The 26,028-nt window shown below is 43.9% G+C and overlaps 1 protein-coding gene across 1 annotated transcript in view; it reads right to left on the bottom strand.

Annotated features, from left to right (window-relative positions):
• Cfap54 (cilia and flagella associated protein 54) overlaps positions 1-26,028 on the bottom strand; it is a 249,963-nt gene that overhangs the window by 85,496 nt on the left and 138,439 nt on the right. Inside the window, exons 46-51 of the mRNA XM_041669797.1 lie at positions 23,379-23,465; positions 16,780-16,902; positions 11,740-11,793; positions 6,956-7,163; positions 2,743-2,804; positions 845-1,014 (exon numbers count right to left, since the gene is read on the bottom strand). Coding sequence (XP_041525731.1) covers positions 845-1,014; positions 2,743-2,804; positions 6,956-7,163; positions 11,740-11,793; positions 16,780-16,902; positions 23,379-23,465 — 704 coding nt within the window. The remainder of the gene's footprint in view (positions 1-844; positions 1,015-2,742; positions 2,805-6,955; positions 7,164-11,739; positions 11,794-16,779; positions 16,903-23,378; positions 23,466-26,028) is intronic.

Here is a 26,028-nt window from a genome sequence, read left to right as displayed (position 1 = left end):
AATTGATATGTTCTATATAAAAATGAATTTTAAAACCCTGTGAATAATTAAAACTAAGTATGTCCCTATAGACCTAGGACTTTCCAAAGCTTATAAAATGAGAATGAACAACTTCCCACAGTCACCAAGTGACAGGGCACTGGGGCTTTCAGAGTCCGGGGGGGGGGAACAGAAGGGTGAGGAGGAAGAAGGATTGAGGGGGTGAAAAAAAGAAAAAAGTTAAGGAAATAAGAGGGTGAGAGAAATGAGAAGTGATGAAGATAAGGGAGGTATGTGGGATGAGTGGGTGAGGGGATGCAGGGGTGAGAGGATGAGAGGTGAGGGGATGAGGGAGGGGGGAGAGGATGAGGGAGGGATGAGGGGTGAGGGAGGGGAGAGAGGATGAGGGAGGGGTGAGAGGATGAGAGGTGAGAGGATGAGGGAGGGGTGAGAGGATGGGGGTGAGGGAGGGGTGAGAGGATGAGGGAGGGGTGAGAGGATGAGGGAGGGGTGAGAGGATGAGGGAGGGGTGAGAGGATGGGGCTGAGGGGTGAGAGGATGAGGGAGGGGTGAGAGGATGAGGGAGGGGTGAGAGGATGAGGGAGGGGTGAGAGGATGGGGCTGAGGGGTGAGAGGATGAGGGAGGGGTGAGAGGATGAGGGAGGGGTGAGAGGATGGGGCTGAGAGGTGAGAGGATGAGGGAGGGGTGAGAGGATGAGGGAGGGGTGAAAGGATGGGGCTGAGGGGTGAGAGGATGAGGGGTGAGGGCTTAGAGGATGAGGGGGTAAGAGGATGCAGGGGTGAGAAGATGGGGGGTGAAGGGTGAAGGACTGAGGTGGTGTTCCTCTTTCCCCAGGGGACTCACCCATATGCTGCCCGGTGTCTCTGCAGGGCAATGGCTGCTAGCTGCAGTCTGGCCTCCACTAAGATCTCCAGCTCCCCAGCAGAGCAATGGCAGAGGGGCTTATGGCACTGATGCTCCATCTCAGACACCAAGCAGTTCAGCCTGTCTTCAGCCTCTATCAGTAACAGTGACTAAAGAAAGGAGAACACACCCAGAGTCAGAGAACACTGCACAGTCACACAGTCAGAGAACACCACAGTCACACACAGTCAGAGAACACCACACAAGCACACAGTCAGAGAACACCCTGTCACACACAGTCAGAGAACACCACACAAGCACACAGTCAGAGAACACCACACAAGCACACAGTCAGAGAACACCACAGTCACACACAGTCAGAGAACACCTCACAGGCACACAGCCAGAGAACACCCTGTCACACACAGTCAGAGAACACCACACAAGCACACAGTCAGAGAACATCACAGTCACACACAGAGAACATGTCACAGTCACAGAGCCAGAGAACACCACAAGCACACAGTCAGAGAACACCACACAAGCACACAGTCAGAGAACACCACAATCACACAGTCAGAGAACACCTCACAGTCACATAGCCAAAGAACACCACAGTCACACACAGTAAGAGACAAAGTCTCACTCTTGACAAATAGTTTCAGGCTCAGAGAAGTAACAGCAGTTGGGAGACACAGCAGGACACCTGCGCCCAATCAGCAGAGAAGAGGCCCAGGAAGGAACACGTGGCAGCAGGTGAAATCTCGACAGCAGAGCTGCCGGAACTCTCCGCTCCGCAGGCAGTTCTGTGAAGCTGCCCTGACATCCACCAGTGCCTTGTGGGGACAATAGAGACAGATGTGCCTGGGGGCCCCCTGTCCCGTGTTGACCAGGTGATCAGTACTGCATCTTGTTTAAAAGTGTGTTTACACTTAAGGCATATCATTCCACATTGCTTCATTAACCCTGGGCTCACAGACAAAGGAGCTATATAGTTCTTTTGTGAACTGAATGAAATTATGTGGCGTCTCTATTTGCTTTGTAAGCAAACACAGTGCTTGTCACAAACACTAGACATCATCTTCATCTTCTGCTTGAGGAACATTTTATACAGCAAAACCCATCGACAACAGAAACATGATAGGGGAAATATGGCATAATTTGGGGATTACTAATGCAGAAAATATGAAGCTAAAACACTTTAAGCATTGACACAGCACTTAGATGTTTGGATTAGAGATGCTCAAGCAGAGAAGTCTATGCAAATATCACAAAATCCCCCAGAATCCGACGATTCTGGTTCAGGGTCACTCGACCTGTACTAACAGAACAGAGATGTGTAGAAGGGCCACTTGGTAGTCTGAGGGAGGGAGGAACCCAAGAGTTGGTGCAGAATCTCTTTCACCAAAAAAAAAAAAAAAAAAAAGAATCTCTTTCACCATGGTTGGCTACGTACATACTGGGTACATATTCATTTTATAATTTTTTAATTATAATAATTCCATTATTTGAATGGAATTAGTAAATTTCATATGTTGTCTAAACCGTAAGGTTGTTGTTTTCTGTTTCTGTTCTGTGTGTGTGGTTGCTGCTGTTTATTTTTCAAGACAGGGTCTCTGTGCAGCGCTGGCTGTCCTGGAACCCACTCTGTAGACCAGGCTAGCCTGAATTCACAGAGATTCACCTGCCTCTGCCTCCCAAGTGCTGGGATTAGTGGCATGTGCCACTACCGCCCGACTTGTTTTGTTTTTTATGAAATACATTGAAGTAAAAATGATTAATATCTACATCACAGAAGTATGATAATTAAACCACCATGCAAAATTCCTGTTGTGTAGTGAGCATTTTGATAAATGATTTACCATGGTTTGTGGAAGAAATGAAACATTAAGGCTTACCTTTATCATGCTAAGAGAGCAGTCATCTCTAAATCTTGACAGTTGACAATGTGAATTTTCATCTTTTGTGTAAAAATCTAAAGACATGAAAGTTTTTTAGAAATATCAAGGATCAGTGGTTAGTTTAATTAGCACTTATATTTGTTAAAAATCTATAATTCATGGAATGTATCAATAAATATAATTAGACAAAATCAACAGTGAACATTAAAAACGCATAAGTATATCAACATTCCCTAAATAAACCTTAGAATGCTGGTCTTTATTTTTGCCACAAATCAGACAGCTCAGAAAAGGTCTTTTGCATACTGAATAGTGTTACTCAGGCTACCAATTTCTGACATAGAAGTGTGGTTCCTTCTCCTGATCTTTCAAAAATTTCTAACACTTCAAATATACGGAAAAAAAAACTCCATTGGAAGCTCTCTTAATTAGGGTTTTGTTGCTGTGAAGAGACACCATGACCACAGCAAATCTTATAAAGGAAAACATTTCATTGGGGTGGTTTACAGTTTCAGAGTCCGTTATCGTCAGCGAGAAGCATGGCGGCATGCAGGCAGATGTTGTGCTGGAGAAGGAGCTGAGAGCTCTACATCCGGAAACACAGGCAGCAGAAGGAAACTGCTGTTCTGGGTATGATTTAAGCATATAAAACCTGAAAGCCCACCTTCACAGTGACACACTTCCTCCAACAAGATCACACCTATGCCAACAAAGTCACACCTCCCGATAATGCGGCTCCCTATGGGCCAAGTATTCAAACAGTGAGTCTATGGGGCCATTCCTATTCAAATCAGCACAGTAGCCTTGGTTCTGTTGAGATGCAGAAGCTCTTGCTATACCAGCAGAGAGTGGGATCTTCTGGAGTAGCAGGTCTATTCAAACACTGTATTTCCAAAATTCCTCATCTACAGTAAGCCTGCCCTTATTCTGAAGGAGGATTCAGATAAACGTCTTGGCTTGTGTCAGTCATTCCACTGAATAATCTCAAGTCACTACACACAGCTTCAGAGCATTGTCTGCCCATAAACTTGACAAATGGAAAGAATGATTGTAGAATCAAAGGGAACTTGGCACTTGCAGTGATATTTCATTTGTATGTTAATAAACAAAGCTTGCCTGAAATTCAGAGAGTAAAACAGCCACCCTGGGCAGCCTTACAGATCAGGCAGTGGGGACACACACCTTTAATCCCAGTAGCCACACTAGTTTGCCATAGAAACCGGGCGGTAGTGGTGCACGCCTTTAATCCCAGCCCTACAGAGGAATGTAAAGACAGGAGGAGACAGCTCTCACACTCAGTCCCATTCTGATATTCCTGGAGGCAGGATCGCCGTTTCAGACTGAAATAGAGGTAAGAGCCAGTGGCTGGCTGTTTTGTTTTTCTGACCTTCAAGTTGAACCCCAATTTTTGTCTCTGGGTTTTTATTATTTGTACTACAGGCACTGATTTTCTCTTTTCTTCCAGTTCCAATCTCTTTACTGTTTCCTTAAAACAGGAGATTCTGGTCTTAGAGGCCAGCTGACTAAAAGGAATGGATTAAGGCTTTTTTTCTCAGGAGAAAAAAAAAAAGAGATTAAGAGAGATCAGATTCGAGCATGAGACTACAAGGAGTTCTCAGAACTTATTCAATGGGGAAATTGTTTTTAAAATGTCTTATAGTCTCTGGGAAAGCATGCTACGGCATACAGGAAATGGGAAAATCAACTTAACGATTTCAGTTATAGTAGAGGGTACAGCACAAGTCACAAGAGCCATGGTGGCTGTGACCCAACGGCAGAACAGAGTATATGTCAGAGCGTACAGTTCACATCACAGAAAGCCAGAAGCGGTTAGGGAGGGTCCAGAGACTAGACATACCCTTTAAGTCACGCTCTCAGAGACCTGCTTCCTCCAGCTAGGCCTCACCTCTCAATGTCTCCACTATTTCTCAATAACACTATCACATTGCACATCCATCTATAGATTAATTCAGCATCTAGGTCAAAGCCCCATGATCCAATCACTGCCAGAAAGCTCTGCCTGTGAGCATCACTGCTTTTGGAACGAAGGTCTTAGCTGGTTAGCCTGGTGGGGAGGAGACTTCATATCCAAACCAAAGCAAAAAGAAATTACTATGAACAGAGACAGGTCATCACAGTAGATAACCTAAAAGAAACAAACTCTTAGAAATACACAACTTATCAAGACTGAACTGTGATCAAACGAGTATCTGGAGGTACCAAATGTTCATAAAAAGATTAAATCATGAGATTTCTGTCCGGTGCTCCAATGTGGGTCTCTGTCTCTGTCTCATTTCATCGCCTGATGAAGGTTAATATTCAGGAGGATGCCTATATGTTTTTCTTTGGGTTCTCCTTATTTAGCTTCTCTAGGATCACTAATTAGAGACCCACATTGGAGCACCAGACAGAAATCTCAAGGTCCAAATCAGGAGCAGAAGGAGAGAGAACACGAGCAAGGAACTCAGGACCGGGAGGGGTGCACCCACACACTGAGACAATGGGGATGTTCTATCGGGAACTCACCAAGGCCAGCTGGCCTGGATCTGAAAAAGCCGGGGATAAAACCCGTCTTGCTGAACTTATCAGACTATGAGGACTACTGAGAACTCAAGAACAATGGCAATGGGTTTTTGATCCTACTGCACGTACTGGCTTTGGGGGAGCCTAGGCAGTTTGGATGCTCACCTTATTAGACCTGGATGGAGGTGGGTGGTCCTTAGACTTCCCACAGGATAGAAAACCCTGATTGCCCTTTGGGCTGACGAGGGAGGGGGGCTTGATTAGGGGAGGGGGAGGGAAATGGGAGGTGGTGGCGGGGAAGAGACAGAAATCTTTAATAAATAAATAAATTTAAAAAAAAGATTAGATCAGAGAACAAAGGCAAATTCTCCTAAGAAATCTTGAGTAAAACCTACAAATCTAGAGCTGAGGAGATGGCTCGGTCAGTAAACAACACATGAGCACAAGGTCAAACTAAGTTTGACCCCAGGACCTCAGAAAAAGCCAGATGTGCAAGTCCACACTTTGTAATTCTCATATAGGCAGGAGGAAACAGAAGGATCCCTGAGGCTTGCTGGCCAGTTGGCCTACCCAAATTATCAAATTTCAGGTCCCAGTGAGAGACCTTATCTCCAAATATAAGGCAGACAGCGCCCAGGGAACCCTGGTCTCCACAGATAGGAGCCCACACATGTGCTCACACTCATGAAAACACTCACATGTACACCACACGTGCATGCACAATACAAAGCTAAGGTCATCACACTCCTTGGTTTTAAAATATATTAAAAATCTATAAAAAGTATGGTATTATCACCTACATTCACTTACACCCACACTCATTCGTATTCCCATAAACATGAAAATATGCAAAGTAGCTACACTACACACACACACCACCAACCAAAACACAAGATACAAATAAAACCCACAGTTAAACAGCATGTGAAATAGTAGATAACATTTATTAATTAAGATCAAAAAAATTAAGATAGTAATTAAATTAAATTCAGAAACACACACACACTTGATAGCCAACAAGCCCCACCCAGTGGTATCTGTCATAGGGACAGACGCTGTCAGACGGACCAGTATCACTGTGATGTGGCTCTGTGGAGACAGCGCATGGATTTCAACAGGGTACTGCTTCAGTCTACCATGGGATGTCCAAGCACAGACTAGTAAACAGATGCAGTGAATCAGAGCAAGACAGTCGTCCTAGAATGGCTTCAGGGAAATCATTTAAAAGGCGTATTTATTTTTACTATGCCTGCATGTCTATCTGTGCGCTCTGTGTGTGCAAACACCTGCAGGATCCAGACGAGGGCATCAGAGCCCCACAACTGGAGTTGTAAGAGGCTGGGAACCAAACCTGGGTCCTCTAAAAGAGCATCAGATGCCCTTAACTGCTAGGCAATCTCTCCTGCTATGCATTTTGTTTTACATAAGATATGTAAGATGCAAAAAAATGTGAACATCCTATCCTATAAAACACTGGCAAGCACTATTTTAAATATTCATCATATTCCTATGCATATGTATGGATGGACAGATAAATATGTATGTACTTGTACCGAGACATAAACATATATGTGCCATAGGACCTCAGGGGGAAATATATGCTCAAATATTCAAACAGATTATTGGGAGTGGGGTGGTTAGTGGTTGAGAAAACAAGAAAAACATAAAAATGAAAACAAAAGCTCACCTTTCAGGTTTGGGATGATGGGTTTGTTCTTCTCAATGGCAACTGTGTGGTACAGTGTTTTGGGAAAATTATCCGGGATACAGTTTATCGTCGCAGCCAAACTGATGAAGAAATGGGCCCTGGCAAAATTAAATTTGTTTAAGAGGTGTTGCTGGCCAAGAGTAACCAGGGTGAGAGGCAAGCCTCTGTTGATCAAATCTTCCAGCGCCTACAAGTGAGAAGGGGAAAGGGTCGGGTTAAACATCCTCTCACATCTTAGTGTCACCCCCGTTTTGTCTTTCTGATTGGGTGTCAGGTGAAGGATTAGACACAATATTTCCATAAATGGCAGAACCACTCCAGTTCCTCAACTCACACCCTGCCCTGCCACGTAATGGGAGAGCAAACCTGGGGTTGGAGTGAGGGAACAGACTTCTTACCAGCTCAGGGAGAATGAAGAGTTTGACAGTTACTGTGAGCACAGACTGGACAAGAAGAGGAAAACAGTCTCCCTACCCAGCTTAGCATCCATGGTCGACCACACCCTTTTCCAGCCCCTCTCCATCTCATTCCTGCCTCCTTTGTAACTAGGACTCTAAAGTTCCCTTGATGGCCTGCAGTGGAAGGGGGCAGATGAAAATCGCATTGACAGAGAATGGTCCTTGGGCAGCAATCAGGCTGCCTGTCTACTCGTGATCCACTGAGACATTCCACACCCTCTTCTAAATTCTAATCACCTTCTCCTTCTCCCCATCTACAGAGGGTTGAAAATGTGTCTGTTTCATTGACTGGCTGACGTTTGTTTGACAGACACCAAAATAAAACCTGGCACACAGCAAACTCCACAGATGAAAAAGATCTCTTTAAAACTGGAGGCAAGTGAGGTAAGGTTCTGGGAGTAAAGGTGGAGGCTACCAATCCTGGGGACCCCCAGAGCCTACAGAGTAATGAAAACCAACTCCTGGAAGCTGTCTTCTGGCCCCCATGGGCACGCTGTGGCATGTGCCCGCCTACCCAAATAAATAACAGAACGTAAAACGTGGAAGTCAAGCAAAACCTAGGTGGATCCGACCACACTTTGGCTTGGAGCTCTCAAACAGCCCCATTTCACTCAGATAAGAGCCCATGCTACCATGTCCCTGCAAGGCTTTTCAGTTTGGCCTCTCTGAGCCTATGTGCTCCCCCTCACCATCCATACAACTCTCTCCACACTAGCCAGGATAGCTATCACCAATCCAAGCAAGTTTTCTTTAAGACCTCTGCACTTGTCCCTGTTTCTAGATTATTCCTTTGTGAAGTTGCACGAGTCCCATCTATCTTTAAGTAAAGAGGCACTTGCTCACCCCAAGTGATTTTACACTTACTACAGTGCTTCCAATTCCTTTTGCACACCCAAGGAAGGCTGGGTCTGTCCCAATACACAGGGTGAGCTACTTCTTTGTGTTTATGGCATTTATTTTTGCTAGCCTTGCCCATTAAAATGTAAGCTCTATAAGGACTTGGTGTCGGCCTATGATGCTCCAGGACTGTGATTGCTGGCCATAGAACAGTACCTTGGATGTAACAGACAGTCGTTTTTGAGCTGATATAGAAAGAAGATGCTGGGACTATCTACCTAGTCTAGAAAAGAGAGAAACTACTTGCCTTACATAAACAAGAAAAACAATTTCCCATCATTTGGAAGAATTGGGAGCAACAGTGACAGGCGTTGGTAGGTTGGGTTGCCTGGTCTCTTTTCCTCCTTTTTTAATTTATTCTATGGATTGAAAGCATTGTGTATGGGAGAGCAGACGTAGAACACCCACTGGGCCAGAGGTGCAGACCAAGCGTGGCACCAGGACCATCATTATTGCTTCCTATCCAGAGAAGAAACTACAGACTGGCCGGGGGTAAGGAGAGAGAGGCCATTTCTCTTTTCTTTCCTCCTCAGCAAACTGATTTAATGAGCCTTGACAATTACACACAAACACTTGAGGATCAAAGGAAGATTAATTAGTAATGCTATTTAACACTCCTCTCTCTCCCTCTATACAGAAAATGCAAAGTGTAATCTGAAGAGTCTTAAGCAGGCCAACAGTACTGTTTTAATTAATTAGCTAATAGAAATTGGGTTTCCATTATGCTGTCAGTCTCTTTTTGAGTAAAAAGAAATGATCAGACAGACACTCTTTTCAGACCAAACAGTGCTCCGCTGGAAATGTGTTCTTAGGGTAGCCTGGCATTTGTGACAGGACAGAGAGAAATATTCCCCAGCTCCCCAAGGTCTGGGAATACCTAAACATGGATATGAATCTTTATCTTCCTAATACCAGTTCTTTCATTTCAGACAGTTTGCTTATGAATTAAAATAAAATCTTAGGGAAAAATATTGAATGATATGAAGCATAATTCAAAGTGGACTTTGTGGAATAAAATGCACAACAATAGGAAAGTAAGAAGGTTACATTTAACAAAGAGAAGCTCTATGCTTTATCAAAATTAAGGAAAAATAAAACAGGTTTGAGGAAAATGACTTTTGAGTTACTTAAAAATCAATAAAATAAAATAAATGAGCTACTTTCGATGCTATGACAAAATGCCTGAAGAGGCAGCTTCACAAAGGAAGGGTTTATCCCACCCCACAACAGGGAAAGTGCTGCAGGAGGGGCAGGAGGCATCCCCAGTCAGGAAGCAGAGACTTGAATGCTGGGATTCAGCTGGCTCCCCCCTCCTTTTTTTTAAATATACAAAGCCAGTGCCAGCTGGACAATATTCAGCATGCTGCCTGCTCCCTTGGGCCCCAGTTACAACAGACTGTGTGCACTGGGGGCTGATCCTGAGGAAACGCTTTCCTAGGTGAATGCGCAGGGCTGGCGGCCTCTTGGTAGCACTGTGAGGTAAGCTCTTCCCTCACAACTTTCCTTCTCTGCTTTGGTTGGCAGGCTCTTGCCTTCAGGGCTTTTCTGAGTTCCCATCCTATAGCACAAGGTATCCCTTTAGTGTGCTAATGTCTCCAACCATGATGCTGTTCTGTCTACAACAATCATTGGATGCTCACCCTCCATTCTGTGACACACTTTATCTTCGCACCTTTCTGTTCCATTCGCTACCCAGACTCTTTGCAAATCTAAGGAAAAGCAGTCAGCTTTACCCTTGCCACAACACAAGGCCAGCCTGTCTTGAATATTCCTCTGCCAAATAAAGTCTTGCATTGCTTTTGAGTTCAGATCAATCAAGTTGTTAGGGCACGGGCAGAACACAATCAGATTCTTTGCCAGAAGGTAACATGAATGGCCTCTAATCTATTTCCCAGTAGAGTCTGCGGTCCCCTCTGAAATGGATGGCATGAGCCCACAAATTTTTGGCTTTCTGCTTTTTCCAAAATTCCCATTAGAATGGATCACTAAACTCTATACACAATATTCTAGGGCTTTTCTAACCTGAAACTTCAATCTCTACTACCTTGGTCCTTCAAACGGCTTCCAATGGCCTAAGCACCATGTGGTTGGGCTTTAGCCGCACTGACCCCACTTCTGGGACAATTTTTTTGTATTAGCTACTTTTCTCGTGGCTGTGGCAAAATACCTTGGAAAAGCAAATTAAGAAGAGTCTATTTGAGCCACAGTTTAAGGGTACGGTCCATCATATCAAGGAGGGAACGGCAGTAGAGGATGGCTCATCACACTACATCTACGGCACGAAGAAGCAGAGAGACCAACACCGATGTGGGGCATTTATATCAATACTTGTTCTTTTTCATTCAGTCCAAGGGCCGGGGCCATGGGGTGATGCTGATCACATTCAGAGTGGGTCTTCCCTCTGTAGTTAAGCCTTTCTGGAAAGAGCCTGTTAGACACACCCAAAGGGCTGCTTCCACGGGGATTCTAAATCCAGTCTTGTTGACAAGGAACATTAATCACCACAGCTTAATCAAAGACAATGCTGTTTGATACCACCAATCAATCGATCGATCAATCAACCCTCCATACATCTATCTGTCCTCATTAACCACTCCTAGATGACTAGACTCGTGTCTTCTCTGTCACCAGCACCTCCCTAACCCTTGTGACAATGGTTGTCCTCAAATGCCTTCTATGTGAACACTTTAAGGTACTAATCACATCATTATGTTTTTATTAACTTGTTTTTTAAAATATTTAAATGTCACTAGGAAATCAAATGCTTAAACACCAATTGTTTGATGGTTGACAGGTGTTAATAGACAATTTCATCCTCATTATGCAAAAAAAATTTGGGGAAATCAGAGGAGCTGCATATGAAAATGTTACAAAATGACATCCCCTGCAATTGGCGCATAGTTGTGGAACTGGGAAGAAAGGATACAAGTAACAGCCATATTGAACACGTGGGCTGCTCCAAACATGTGGCTGCTCCAGAAAAAGTCTTTTAGTTACAGTGGGAGTCAGCTGGTACCGTTTAGGTAACTGAGACATTTGCATAGGAAAGCCAGAGATACACGGTTGGACAAGCCAACTGAACACACTTGGTTCTAGAAGTCCGGGCAGCCACCGCTAGTTACTGGCCTGGACATAAAATTAGTTTGATACAATTCTAACTTTAGCCTCAGAATTTTGTGATCAAAACCCTATTATCAGATGTTAAAAAGAGGAAGATTGGGAGTTCAAGGATATCCTTGGCTACCCAGTGAGATTAAGGGCAGCCTGGGCTATATGAGATCTTGTCAGCAACAGATAGGAGGGAGGGAGGAGAAACTACATGTAGAGCAGGATTTCAAAATCAGAAACTGTACTTGCCAAATAGGGTGAAATGACTCAGAACACTTCCACATTAAATATTGTTATTACCTGTAGGTTGTCTTTATTGGTAAGAGGTTTTCCAGAGTCAAATGATGGAGTTACCTGTCAAAAATACAAAATATTAATAGCAGAACCCACACTTATTTGAGCATTCTTTTAAATGGAACTATTAATGTATCCTAAAATCATTTAAGAACCATTTTGTTGTCAAAGTAATACATGATCTTGTCAGAAATATTAGTATAAGAAAAACTAAAAATTGTATATAAGTCAACTTCTCCTAGGCAGTAAGCATCAGTATTCTGTCTTTCCTGTCCTTCTCTTGCTGATTATTTTGAAAATTATATACTCACTTCTATTCCGTTTTCACCAACAATTGCCTACTTTTATTCCTACAAAACTGGGTTACTTGCAAACCTCAGTCTGGAAGGTATCAATGAATATAGCATAAGAACTAAATGTCTTTGCCATCGCGTGTTACGTAGTGGGACCATTCTCCAGCCTTACATCACCAACCAGCCTTAGGTCAAATATTACTGGTGGACGTTTTGTCTACATTTTGATTATTGCCTTTGGACTGAATCTAAGAAAGAGTTCTGGGTCAGAAGCCAAGGATATCTTGAGGAAATGGAAGCGGCTGCGCTCAGTTTCCAAGAGCCCATTCGTATCACGTGACCACGCTTCCCACAGTCTCAAGCAATACTCTCCCTTTTAAAACTGTGCCGGAAAAAAAGAAAAAAGAAAAAAAAAAGAACTGTGTCGTGTTGAGGAGAACTTGAACACTTATTTAGAAGGACTATAGTTCTCTTCCTTTCTTTATGGGAATCTCGTGTTTGTGGTTGGCTCTAATTGTTCTGGCTCAAGGGAAACAGTTATTCTCACAGGAAAATGTAGTATACTGGAGCAGAACGCAACTCTTTTCACTCTCACCATCCTTTGGAAAGACAGACCTTCATAGGAGACAAAACTGATTTGCCTCTCCTACCTCCACAGTCTTCAGGAAGTATGCTACAGCTTCCAGGGATAGAGAAGCCAGAAGCCACTTATATGCTGGTGGTGTCCTAACTCAAGATCCCATATCTCTTGGCCTGAGGACATTCCGTGGCCCTAAGGACATTCAGAAGAGCTCAGCGACTCAGGGCATTCATGTCCCACCAGTCCCAGGAGTCTGGGGCAGTGATAATTTCACTAATGTTCTTGGACCGTTTTTTTCTCCTATTGCTGTGGGTACCTTCTTACTCAGCATACATTCTGAAATCCCCTCTCAAACACACTGCTCACCCCCAAATCCTTCTTTCTAGATGCTCAAGCCGAACTATCTTAGCTTTCATTGCCAACCAGCATGGGTACTGCAGAATTCCCCTCTGAAGTACTCCTTATTATCTAGGGACAATGAAAAACTAATGACCCAAAAAAGGGAGCTCTTCTTTGATATAAATGACGGACTTCATAATAGGACTTTCTTTAGTCACAAGAGGGGAATCTTGATACAAACATATGGTAAAATATAGAACTTTTTAAAGCGCTCTGAAGAGTCGAACTGTAATCTATAAGTTTTTTTTCAGCTACTTCCTTTGCAAGTGAAACCAAATTCATTAAACCCTTCTTTAAATAACTGGCCCGCAGCCTAATAACATTGGCACCTATTTTAATTATAAACCCTGAAAGCATTTTCTCTTTTAATTACACTTTTAAATCCCCAATTGAAGGTGGAAAGCTGAAAATTAACTCTGAGAATACAAAATCTGAAGTCAGACTCTACTGGGAGATGATTCACCTACACATTTATCTTATAAAAGTTCCTGGAGAAAAATGAAGTTTGCCACACTCATGTCAAAAAATGGTTCCTGAATTCTTCGCTGTTGTCTGTTTTCTTGACAGAAATGGCCATTGAAAACTTGTTTCTCAGCCCATGCGCATGGTTTCTCTGTCCATCTTTGCTTCCAGGACTGTACACTTAGATGGCCCTAAATTCATTTCCTTCAGCTCCTGTTTTCCATTGTCTGCCTCAGTTCCAGGATTATTTCAAGACAGCATCCACTAATCCTGTATCTTAGGGTTTTAGTTGCTACAGCTGTGATGAGACACCATGACCAAAAGCAACTTGGGGAAGAAAGGGTTGGTTTGGCCTCATTTCTACATCACTGTTGATCAACAAAGGAAGTCAGGACAGGAACTCAAACAGGGCAGGAATCTGGAGGTAGGAGCTGATACAGAAGCCATGGAGGAGTGCTGCTTCCTGAGTGCTCCCCTCCTCCTCTCTCCTACAACCTCACTGGGCCTACCTGGTCCTCCCCAATGATATCTCACAAGCATCTTCCCTAAGGCCTTTGTCATACAATGATTTGTGCCTGGAAGGTCATCTCCCAGATCCCTGCTTGGGTCACATCCTTCACAAGTTGCTGCTGAGAAAAACCTTCCCAGTAATGACAGCTTTCACTCCATGCCCAGAACACTGCCTGGGTTCAGTAAGCACTCAACAAACAGTCTGAATCTATTGAACTATAATTTTAATACCGAAGAACAGGTTGTTTATAATAAGAAAATACTGTTGACTGGGAGGCAAGCAAGAAAATAGTACTAACTTCATCCAGACAAGAGGATAAATTCATTTACATCACAGGAGAGGGATGAAGAACCAAATTACTTATTTCCTGATAGGTACTGTGCTGGGTAATTTATTTCAGTTTGCCACAAGCTTGGGTCATCGAAGAGAAGGGATCCTCAGTTGAGAAAATGCCTCCAAAAGTTGAGCTGTGGGTAAACCTGTACAACATTTCCTTAGTTACTGATTGACGTGGGAGGGCCCAGCCCTTTGTGGGTGGTGCCACCCCTGAATTAGTGGTCCTGGGTTCTATAAGAAAGCCATGAAGAGCAAGCCAGTAAACAGCACGCCTCCATGGCCTCTGCATCAGCTCCTGCCTTAAGGCTCCTGTCTTGTTTGAGTTCCTGTCCTGCTTTTCTTCAGTGACTAACTATGATGTGGTAGAGTTAGGCAAATGAACCCTTTCCTCCCCAAGTTGCTTTTGGTCAAGGTGTTTCATCACAGCAATAGTAACCCTAACTAGGAGAGGTAATTCATAGACAGATAGGCAGGTATATACATCTACAGATACACCATATACACCAAACACTATATACAATGTATACATTGTAAGTATATATACAGATATGCGTATATACATATATGTTCATATTGTTTAATGACAATCCCTAGTAAGATGTTCTATATATAACTTCATAGTTTCATGAAGCTCAGGATGGCTTCACACTTGCTAAGGACGACCTTAAATGTACAGGGATTATAGGTATGTACAGCCAGACTCAGTTTTTATTTTGTCATTTAAAAAAAAAACCCACAACTTCATAGTGGGACATTGGACCCAGAGCTTTATGTATCCTGGGCAATCAACTGAACTCTCTCCCCAGTCCCACAATCATCCTTGTGTTTCCAGTGTTCCAGATCCACCCCACATCCTCACATGTGCTAAAAGAGCTGTTCTGCTATAGTGCTACGTCCCATCCTCTATTATAATAAATAACAGCACTGTAGCAGTTGCATGGAACATGAGCAGATGCAACACATACATGTGATGCCCGCTCACATGGGTGATTCTCAAGACTTCAGTTCATTTTGTTGATTCTTTCAGGCCCTCTAAATTTGAATCCAGCTTCTTCCTACATGTGTCTGTCTGTCTCATGCTCACACATACCACCTCCCCTGGAGAGTGACCTGCTATTTCCGTGTGTGTGTGTGTGTGTGTGTGTGTGTGTGTGATGGTGTGTGTGTGTGATGGTGTGTGCACACGTGTGCAGCATGTGTCTGTATGTGCACATGTGGAGGCCAGATCAGGATGCCAAGCATCTTCCTCTACTGTGTATTTCTTTGAGACAGGGCCTCTTACCAACTTAGAGGACTTCCGGTGGGCTGGCTGGCTAACGTGCTCTTGGGGTCCAAGGCTGGGGATACAGGCATGTGCAGCCATGCCCAGGGTTTTATGGTGGTATGGTGATTTGAACTCTGGGCCTCATGATTGCTGAGCAAGTGCTCTCCCCCACCAAACCATCTTCCAAGCTCCTCAGTAGATTTCTTAATTTTTTAATGTATGAACTGATTAAAAATATTTTTTTCATATACTATATTCTGAACACGATTTTCCTTCCTCCATCTCCTCCTAAATTGTTCCTGCCTCCCTATCCAACCAATTCCTTGCTCCCCTCCCCCCACTTTAGAAGACAAACTTGCTTTATTGCTAGTTTTCTGTTTTAAATGTATATGCACAAGTGATGAAATTGCTACTTATAATGAAATCAAAATTCTAATCAGCATCTGCCTAAAGCAAGGTCACCCAGTGAGTCCCGGATCACCAGGAAAACCAAAGCAGAAGGAAATAAGAACTCACTCGGATTTAATTTATGTTCTCGCTGTGAACTCAGTACTCGTCTTCAAGGATGCTTCAATTAGCCAGTTTACAAATACAAATTAAGCAACCCAGGTAAAACTATCTTCTAAAATCAAAATAGATTATGCAAAATGGAGACTGTTCTTCTCTCAGAGAAATCACAGAACACCGAAAGGAGAGAGAGAGCATGGGGGCTGTGCCAGGCTGGCATTCACAAAGCCCTGGACTGCTTTCCCAGGTCCAAGAGGAAGAGGAAGACAAAGGGGAGAAGGAACAGGGGAGAAGGTATATACATTAAGGATATCCAAATAATATATATGTACAGGTCACCTTGATGAAAAACATTGAACAAACATGGTAAGATTAGACCTACAAATCTGGGCTAGGTAGGCAGATGTGTCTAAAGAGACCATTGAGCTACCTATAATAAAAAGCAACATGTGGTAGGCATGGGCCAGGATTCGACTGCAATAACCTTCTCCAGAACCGCAGGCCCTCCCCGCCCGGCCCCTTTCCACGCCAGATAAATGAAACTTGATTTTGCTGTAACTGACTTAGCAGCGTGGTCTGGAGCACTGGAGACTTGCGCACACACTTCTGTGGGAATGTTCCCTAGGCTTCCGGCATGCAGCCTCCAGAGATTTTAAATACATATCTATAGCTTGGAATCAGGTGGGGAGGTTACCTTGACTCTGGCTGCAGCTTTATAGCCAGCAGGGATGGCGCACGGCACGTTTTTTCCATGAAAAATCTGGGATAGCTCATAAAAGGCTTCAGAAAAGAAGCCTAAATCTATAAGGATTTCAGTCTATAAAAGAAAGAAAGAAGATTTGATATTAGTTTCTTTTGCTTAGAAATACAAATTCAAGGGAAAACGCATCAGGTTCTAAGATCCGAAATGCCCGCTTAATGATGGTAGTGTGTAACGAAGCAGTGTTCACTGATTAGTGGGTGAACACGAGGACTCACCAGCGTGCTTGTGAAAATGCCTGTCTCCAAGTGCAGTGGAGCACAAAGCTAACAAGAGCAGGGGGCATTCAGAACAGCAGACTCTTATCAGCTTCATCAGAGGCAGACACAAAAGTATAACAGCCATGGAGAAGTTTTTAAAATTAACTCAACTTACCTCTTTGTTCCCATGGTTCCCATGGGAACCTGGGTAAAAAAACAAAGTAAGAATACTCCTGATGTTCTTGAACCCTCTGAGGGAAGTTAGACAAAAGCACAGTGTGTCAACACAGAGACAACTAATAATTTTCTTATCTTTTAATTAAGTGTCAACTTTAAAGGCATATGATTAACAATTTTTGCTGGCTGATAGCTATACATTCCACAGGGTTTGTTTTGAATACAATCCAATTGAACTAAATCAGGAAATTAAAGGAAGGGAAGTTAACATTCAACATGTTTACTGAATCTCGTGGACAGCAAGCCACTTGAAGGTTAGAGTCCCCTGAGACTCGTAATTAACCAAATGTAAGAGACATGTGCAGGTCTCGCATCGTAAGAGATGGCTCAGAAGGCTGGTGGTGGTGGCGCACACCTTTAATCCCAGCACTTGGGAGACAAAGACAGGCGGGTCTCTGTGAGTTCGAGGCCATCCTGGTTTACAGAGTGAGTTCCAGTACAGTCAGAGCTACATAGAAACCCTGTCTCAAAAAACAAAAACAAAAAGAGAAGCGGGACTTAGAGGCATTGACAAAATCCTGCTTTCAACAGTGGGGTGTCGGAAAATTTCAGTGAGGAAGGATTGTTCAAGAGAAGAGCTGGAAATCATGTAGAGGAGAGAGAGAAGGCATGCAGAGAGGACCCTGAGCACAAAGACCATGGGTTCTGTGTGGCTGGAGAGAGGGGAGGACAGTGGAGAGAGTCAGAACGTGGGCACAGATGGTGGCCAAACACAGAGGGCCTGTAGACCACAGGGAGCTCTCTTTTAACTCAGTGAACAAAAGTTACTAGATTGAAGACATGACAGTGAACACTTGAGATCCTAGTGCTTGAAAAACAAAGAGTTTCAAGCCAGTCCTCATCAGACTGAGACAAAGGAATGTGGGTGTATCTCAGAGTTCAGAAAGCTCTCGCTACCATATGCAGGGTCCCAGGTCCAACGTCAGCAGGGAAAATAAGTTGTGGAGACTTTGAACCAGAAAAGACCCTTACATGATTTATGCTTTGAAAATGTTCAGTGATTTTGTGGAGGGCAAGGGTACAAATGATAGACACAGAGAATAAAGCACAAAATTGAATGTATACACAACACACACACACACAGAAAAAAGACGAATCAATTTATCTTCAGCATGCCAATACACCAGAGTTTCTGTTCTCCTTTTCATCCTTGGTTTAGGAACTTCAAGAGTGGAAAAAACAAACAAACAAACAAAACTTTAAAGTAACAAAAAAGGCAAATTAGGGGAAATCGGTGGTAAAAATAACATGAAAATAAAACATAAAATCCCAGAAGGTTGTTTTTAATGGAAAAGAGAAAGTCTATTGCACTGTCTGTGTATTGCAGTTTTGCTCAAGAGATGGTAGTCTCTGTACCTGCCAAACCACCCCCACTGCCATCAAATATCAAAGCAAGCACTTCTGGAGCTAGATGAACGCTTCTGGACCCCAGGTAGCCATTACTTCCATTGACGCCTGGAGGAAGATCCCCCTGCAGACCTCTGTGTGCTCAGACACCGTACCAAAACATCAACCAAGGCTGCCTCTCACTCCATTTCATCCCATCACTCTAAGCAACGGCGACCTGCACTGTGGACACAGGCCAGAGGACAATGAGAACCAGCCATCAGCCAGACTTTCATGTGCCTTCTGAAGCAGCAGTACCCTTCCTGGGCATGTCTGAAATGTTGAGAATAAATCTTTAATGGGGTTAGCAGGTCTACAGTGAAGCAGGACATCTGGTCGTGAACAGGACTTACTGTGTTCTCTGGAAGACTCTACTGGAATCTACTGGATCTATCATGAACTGGTTTGTCAGAGAGCATCACTGCTTGGTGTTTCCCAACCCTGGTGTTTCTCTTTCACTTACTAACCCGTTACTTCAGGAAGGTCACACTAGTTCTGTTCACACAAACTGTCACTTTTTCCTCTGTGGAATCTATTTTTTTTCCTTGCATCTGTTAAGATCCCCAGAACCAGGTTTCAATCTTCCTATGCCAATAAGCTCTGCTGAGCAGTGTGATGATCTGCTGATATCATTCTCCTTACTCTCGTTCTATAATGAGTATCGCTCTTAACCAAAGCTCCAAATAGAGAACATAGTTCTTCACTGGCTTCAAAGATGCTCTATGGCAAAATCATGACCAAGGACCAAAGAGAAAATTCTGTCTTGCTTTAACTTGGTGAACTATGAGTTCATTGAGGTTATTTACAGACTCATGGGAGACTCAAAAGCAACTATACTGCCAGAAAGTACCCTGGGCAACCCATGGGCAGTTACACCACCAAAGAATCCATCAGCAGCATGGACAACTCACAAAAAGCTACTTTACCAAAGGGCCCCAACCCAGCCAATTGTTTATCTATAGTATTATCTGGAAGAGGGGGATGGTCTTGTGAGTCCGTGAGTCTCAAGCACCTCTGTATTCCTCCAGTGAGAATGTTAATAGGCCTGTTCGTGGTTCTTGAGGGTCTTCTGTTCTGATTCGAGCCAGCAAGGGTCATGGACAGCCTGGAGGAAACAGCTAGGCAGCATCGCTCTCTGGTTTTTCTACTGTTATCTTCTACCGTCTCCTGCTCAGAACTTCCATGCCAACAGCGCAAAACACTTCCGCCCCTTAAACAACTCCAAACTGCCTCGCCGCTATATCTCTTCAAGGATCTTCTCTTTCCCACTCATCTAGCTGTATAATTTCCAAAACTAAATTCTGCACATTGAGTGAAACCCTCACACCTCAAAGCCATCTGTTTCTTGTTCAAACTTTCGGGAACGATTCTCACCACACTCGCGTGCGGTAATTAAGGAACAGGTGCATATGTTACCAACATGTGCGTCCTCTCTTAGAGAGCGTCCTATCTCTCTTCCCGGCTTCCGTGCCCTCATATCAAAGACTGTGGGTGACATGTCTTGGACTCAGGTTACTAAGTTGAGTCAAATAAGAGGTATCCAGTAAATCTTTTCAAAATATTATTTATTTATTTGGGGGGGCTACATGGATGAAAGTCAGGACAACTTGTGGGACTCCATTTTCTCTACTATGTGGGCTCTCAGGGCTCACACTCTGGAAATGTGTGGCTGTGAACACACACAAAGACAGTGAGCACTTGACAGATGCCTACAAATTCAAAGTTCAATCTAAAAAATCAACCTATGAATATCAAACATGATAATACGGGGAATTAAAGGATGAATAAAATACAGAGCCTAGCCTCAAGAATATTGCAGTCTCAATGACAGAGGGAGGATGGGTTTTAAAATGTGTTATTGAACTTCAAAAGCAAGATAATCCAGGAGTCAGTAGTTCAGATGGAAAGCCAGACATTTTCAGGGTCCACATAAATATTTATGAAGTCCATAAAGATTTATTTAGAAATAGAAAACAAAGGACTATTCTCCAAGGCCCAAAAGGTCTAGACGGAGATACGGGTTACAGAGAAGTCCACTTTCTCCTCACTGGAAAAACAGGAAGGATTTGGAAGAAAAAAGTAGGGAGTTTCCAGGGAAAGGGGAAAGTGGTGAGCTGGAGCAATATCCCGAGTGCTGTGTGGAGCTGAGCTGTGTGGAGCTGAGCTAGAGCAATGGCCTAGAGATTCTTCTAGATCATCTCTTCCGACCACAAGACCTGGCATGCATCTCTTGTGCCATCTGCCTCTCTATGACGCCTTGAGGACAACAGTGATGGAGTATTTACAGCATGGATGACAACTGCAATGGCAAAAATCTGCTTTAAAACAATCATTTTATTATATTACGTGTGGTGTGTGTGTGGGGGGGGGGGTGTGGATGTGTGTGTGTGTGCGCGCACCACATGCATGCCTGAGGCAGCCAGAGAGGAAGATGCCAGATCTCTTGGGACTGGAGTTATTGACAGTAGTGAGCCACCACGTGGGTGCTGGGAACCAAACCCAAGTCCTTTGGAAGAGCAATCGGTGCTCACTCTATTTTAAATGCTTTTTCTTCACTTAAATCTCTCTGCTTTCACAGTGTTCATTAAAGAAAGCAATAGAAACAAAGGCCTTGATGAGTATGGTCTGTGCTCACATGTTAAGTGTGTGTGTGTGAAAGAAAGAGAGAGAAAGAAAGAGAGAGAGAAAGGGAGGGAGGGAGGGAGGGAGGGAGGGAGAGAGAGAGAGAGAGAAGGAGGGAGGGAGGGAGGGAAAGGTTGCATTCCACATTAACGCTCAGGAGGTACAGAATAAGGAACACTGCAGGATATCAAAATGATTTAAATGGTTCGGGTACAGAAAAAAAATTACCCAAGGGGCAAACACCCAACATGGGCAACTGGGGAAGAAGGCGAGGACCTCCAAGATCCTTAGGGTCCCCATGCTATGTGGAGGTCAGGCTGAGAGCGCCTGAGTCTCTAAAGCACAGAAAACAGCTGAGGCCCCGGGTTAAGGACGTGACTCTCTGCTCTTGTTAAATCGATTACCAGAACAAAGAAACATTGTATACCATGAAGTACACAGCAAGCCCCTAGGAATCGAGTTTCAGAAACTAAAACACTGCTCAATGCCAGGAAGCCAGTCTCTTAGTAGGGAATTCCATGCTGCCTGGTGCTGGATAAGTCTTGTTCCCAAGTGTAGCTGTTCCTTCTTTGCTGTGGCCCAAGCACAACACTATATAAAGAAGAGGTTCTCAACCTGTGGGTTGCTCCCCTCTAGAAATTGAACGAATCTTTCACAAGGGTCACCTAAGACCATTGGAAAACACATTGAAATTCATAACAGTAGTAAAATTACAGTTATGAAGTAGCAACCAAATAATTTTATGGTTGGGGGATCACCACAGCATGGGAAACTGTTTTAAAGGGTCATAGCATCAGGAAAGTTGAGAATCACTGCACTAAAGCTTCATGGACCATCCCTTATACTGTATTACATTGGTGGGTGCTATGCTTACGGCATTTCTTGCTGAGACGACCAAATAACTGACAGGAAACAACGTACGTGGGAAGGGATGACTCTGACTCGAGTTTGAGAGGACACAGTCCATCATGTCAGAGAGGATGCACGGGTAGACGGTTCCATGCGGCAGGGCTGTGAGCAGGTCACTGGGTGCGGGTGCTGGGTGCAGGTGCTGGGTGTGGGTGTTGGGTGAGGGTGCTGGGTGCAGGTGCTGGGTGAGGGTGCTGGGTGCAGGTGCTGGGTGTGGGTGCTGGGTGAGAGTGCTGGGTATGGGTGCTGGGTGATACGTGCTGGGTATGGGTGCTGGGTGAGGGTGCTGGGTGCGGGGCTGGGTGCAGGTGCTGGGTATGGGTGCTGGATGCGGGTGCTGGGTGCAGGTGCTGGGTATGGGTGCTGGGTGCAGGTGCTGGTTATGGGTGCTGGGTGCAGGTGCTGACTGAAGAGCAGACATATTAGGTGGGAGCCAGGGCATGCTGTAAGGCCCACTCCCACAGGCCTACTGCCTCTGCCTCACATCCTAAAGGTTTCACAAGCTCCCAAACCATCACCACCAGCTGTAGGCTCTCTTCAAACACAAGGACCTGGGGACATTCAGCAGTCAACCTGTGGCTAGTGCATTACTTTTAAAAGATTTCTTAAATATTTAAAAATTTTATCTGGTGTGTGTGTGTGTGTATGCACGCATGTGCGTGTGCATGTGTGTGTGCGTGCCTATATGAGTTTGTGTACAGCACATGCATCCAGGAGAACACAGAAGCCAGAAGAGGTGGTTGGCTCTCCTAGAGCTGGAGTTACAGATGCATGTAAGCTGTCATGTAGGTTCTGAGAACTAAGCCTGCATCCCCTGAGAGATCAGAAAGCGCTCTGAGCCACTGAATCAACTCCATTCCTGTGTATGTTTTAATTTATAAATATGTATCTATGTATGGAGGCCAGAAGAGGACATCATCGACCCTCCGAGGCTGGAGCTACACAGGGGCCTGTGAGCTGCCCAAAGTGGCGGGGGGGGTGGGGTGGGGAAATGCACTTAGGTTCTCTGGGAGAGCTGTCTGTGTGATGCGGGGTCATCTTCCTGGGCCCAAACTGCACTATTTTTATATCAGTATACTGCCATGTCATTAACAGCTTATTTGTAAGAACTAGAATCACGTTCATGCAGTGTCCTTAAAAGAGAAAGAATGTCACAGGTATTAACAGCCTGCAGCATACCTTGAGGATTCTTGCTTCTAGATTTCTGACGATGTCTTGGCAAATTACAGTCACAAAATATTGGTACAATGCAAGGAGAGGCAGAACCTACCAGGAGAAAAGAGACATTCTCTAAGATATCACTTATCAGCGTAATAGACTGGTAATCAAATTTTGTCAAACATTAACTGTAGGATACATTACACAAAGTATCACATTTCTACATTAGCAGAATAAACCACTTTGAACAAAGGACATGGTCTACCCAGTCATATCAGCTACCTTTCTTATTAGCGTCCTAAAATTTCTGGGGAAAGCAACTGAAGAGAGGACAGGCTCATCATAGCCGAGGAAACTGGGCATCCTGGAGGGGAAGGCATGGTAGCAGGAGCAGGAGGCAGTGGGTCCACCCTGCAGCCTCAGTCATGATGCAGAGAGATAAATGCTGATGCTCACTCGGCCCATTCTTTTTATTTATTTAGTTGCCTTTGTCCATGGAATGGTACTACCCCTATTTAAGGTGAGTGTCTCTATTTCAATCATTCTCATCTAGAAAGTCCCTCACAGATATACCTAGAAGTTTGCTTACATGGTGATTCCCGATCCCATCAAGTTGGCCATCAATATTAGCCATGGCGTTAGCTTCCTAATTTTACTGGTCCTTGTACATGCTATCAGAAACTTAGACTTCCGAGATCATGCCATTCGTTACCCCAAAGCAAGGGGTCACATCTCTAAGTACACAGAAGTTTGAGTCCAATTAACTATCTCCTTAAAAGGTAATAACAACCTACATGTGTGAGGACTATCTGAAATATCCCAGCAAACATGCTATCAAAAACTGCAGAGCTTCCGGTCAAAGGACTTGTGTTCATGCCTTCTAACTAGCTCCGAGTCATTTGCATCAGCATCACCGGCAAGGTCTTCAGTTGGGATCTTTCTCTGGCAACGTACAGCGGGCCTCATATGTTAGATGGGACACTGCTGAATGAGAACGAAATCCTGACTACTCTCAGCCTTTAGAGAGCACGGAGTCTACTGCATAAACCCAGGCTCTCTCCTCTCATTGTATTGTTCTTGTCCTAGAGTTAAAGCCATAGCCCACTGATTCTTGAAGTCTTGTGGATATGTGAGTGGCCATAGGCTACCAGCATACCTCTTGACTGTGCCACTACCCATCAAAGCAGGGGATGGCTTTGCCTAGATAATGGAACAGCTCCAGATCACAATGCAAACCAGAAGTATATTCCTGCATGTGCGCCTTGCATGCCAAAGGGTGAGATCCCATGATTATTTTACCTTCTCTAGACTGAGGATAGAACCAAGGGCCTTGTTCATTTTAGGCAAGAACCCCACCACTGCACTCTATCTCCTGATGTCTCTGACTTTCACTGTTTATTTTGAGATGTGTCTTCCTAAGCTGGTTAGTGTCTAACTTGTCAACTAGCTGAGGCAGGTCTTGAACTTCTGACCCTCCGGTCTTAGCCTCCTGAGTAGCTGGGATTATAGGCCTGAGCCAGCAGATCCAGATGAGTCAAATTACTGTCTCAGAGCAAATTTTGTATTTTGTATATGTCTCATTTGCCATGAGGCTTCTTCTTGAGGTTAATGTAACACAAAACAGAAATTGCTTGGTGCTTCTGTCTGGTTGGGGGACATGTAACAGCAGGTCAGTTAGAAGCTCCAACCAGCAATCACTTTTGCAAAAGATTGAAATTGGTTTTAAATGACTTTGAACATAATACACTTTTCTACCATTATGCACTGCAAATGTCAAACAAAACCTTTCCAGCAATTAATGCAGCACAAAACACCAAGAGCAATTACCTTTGAGATTTAGTTTCTTTTTTTTTTAATGAGAAATAAAAACACACTATTTTATTGCTGCAGTTGCTCAATTATTCAGGAAAAAAATCTCAATTTCTGAGGCTTTGAGAGGAAAAAGTCTCATTTCTTTTTGAGCACAGTGATACGTATTATATATGATTATGGGGAGGCAGCTAGGGGTTCCCCATGGGAGGGAAGCAGATCCCAATCCAGAAGTGAACTGCACTACGGGGGACCGGGTATTATTTGATTAGTTTTTTTTTTAGTAAACAATTCCTTGCCAAATCTTCCCAGTGTTGAAAGCACTTATCACCCTCTAAATTTTACAACACAGTTTTATAATTTCCCAACTTATATCCAAGGCAATAAATATTTTTAATATAGGAAGAGACTTGAGTTCATAAAAAACAAGGATACCATGAGAATAGAAAAAAAAAAGTTGTTGAAAAGGTAAAAGAAGCAGAAAGGGAGAAGGAATTTCTACCAAAAGCAAATGTGAGAGGGAGGAGTAGAGACTTAAAAAAGAGACAGGTGAGCACACAAAGAAGAGATGAGGCAGGGAAAACAGAAAAGGCCAGGGTCGAGGCCACAGTCGTCTCTTTTTAAGTGCATTCAACTTTGAATTTGTGATAGCCGCTTTGATTTCTTTCCCACAGAGGGGGAAGATGGCCTGTATTCAGGCTTTGGGACTCTGGAAACGGTGAGGAATAACTGCCTTTTATCTCACAGTTGGGGTTTGCTGCTCTTGGATGCATCTATGACAGAGAAGAGAGGACGCGATTGAGGATAAACTCGGGACATTGACAGGAATTGTGCCTTAACTCTGTGAGTCTTAAACGCCCTC

This window comes from Microtus oregoni, unplaced genomic scaffold (assembly GCF_018167655.1).
Source record: "Microtus oregoni isolate MIOR12 unplaced genomic scaffold, Mior012 000001F_ref0000356, whole genome shotgun sequence".
Lineage (NCBI taxonomy): Eukaryota > Metazoa > Chordata > Mammalia > Rodentia > Cricetidae > Microtus > Microtus oregoni.
This window is presented reverse-complemented; position numbering and strand designations above follow the sequence as displayed.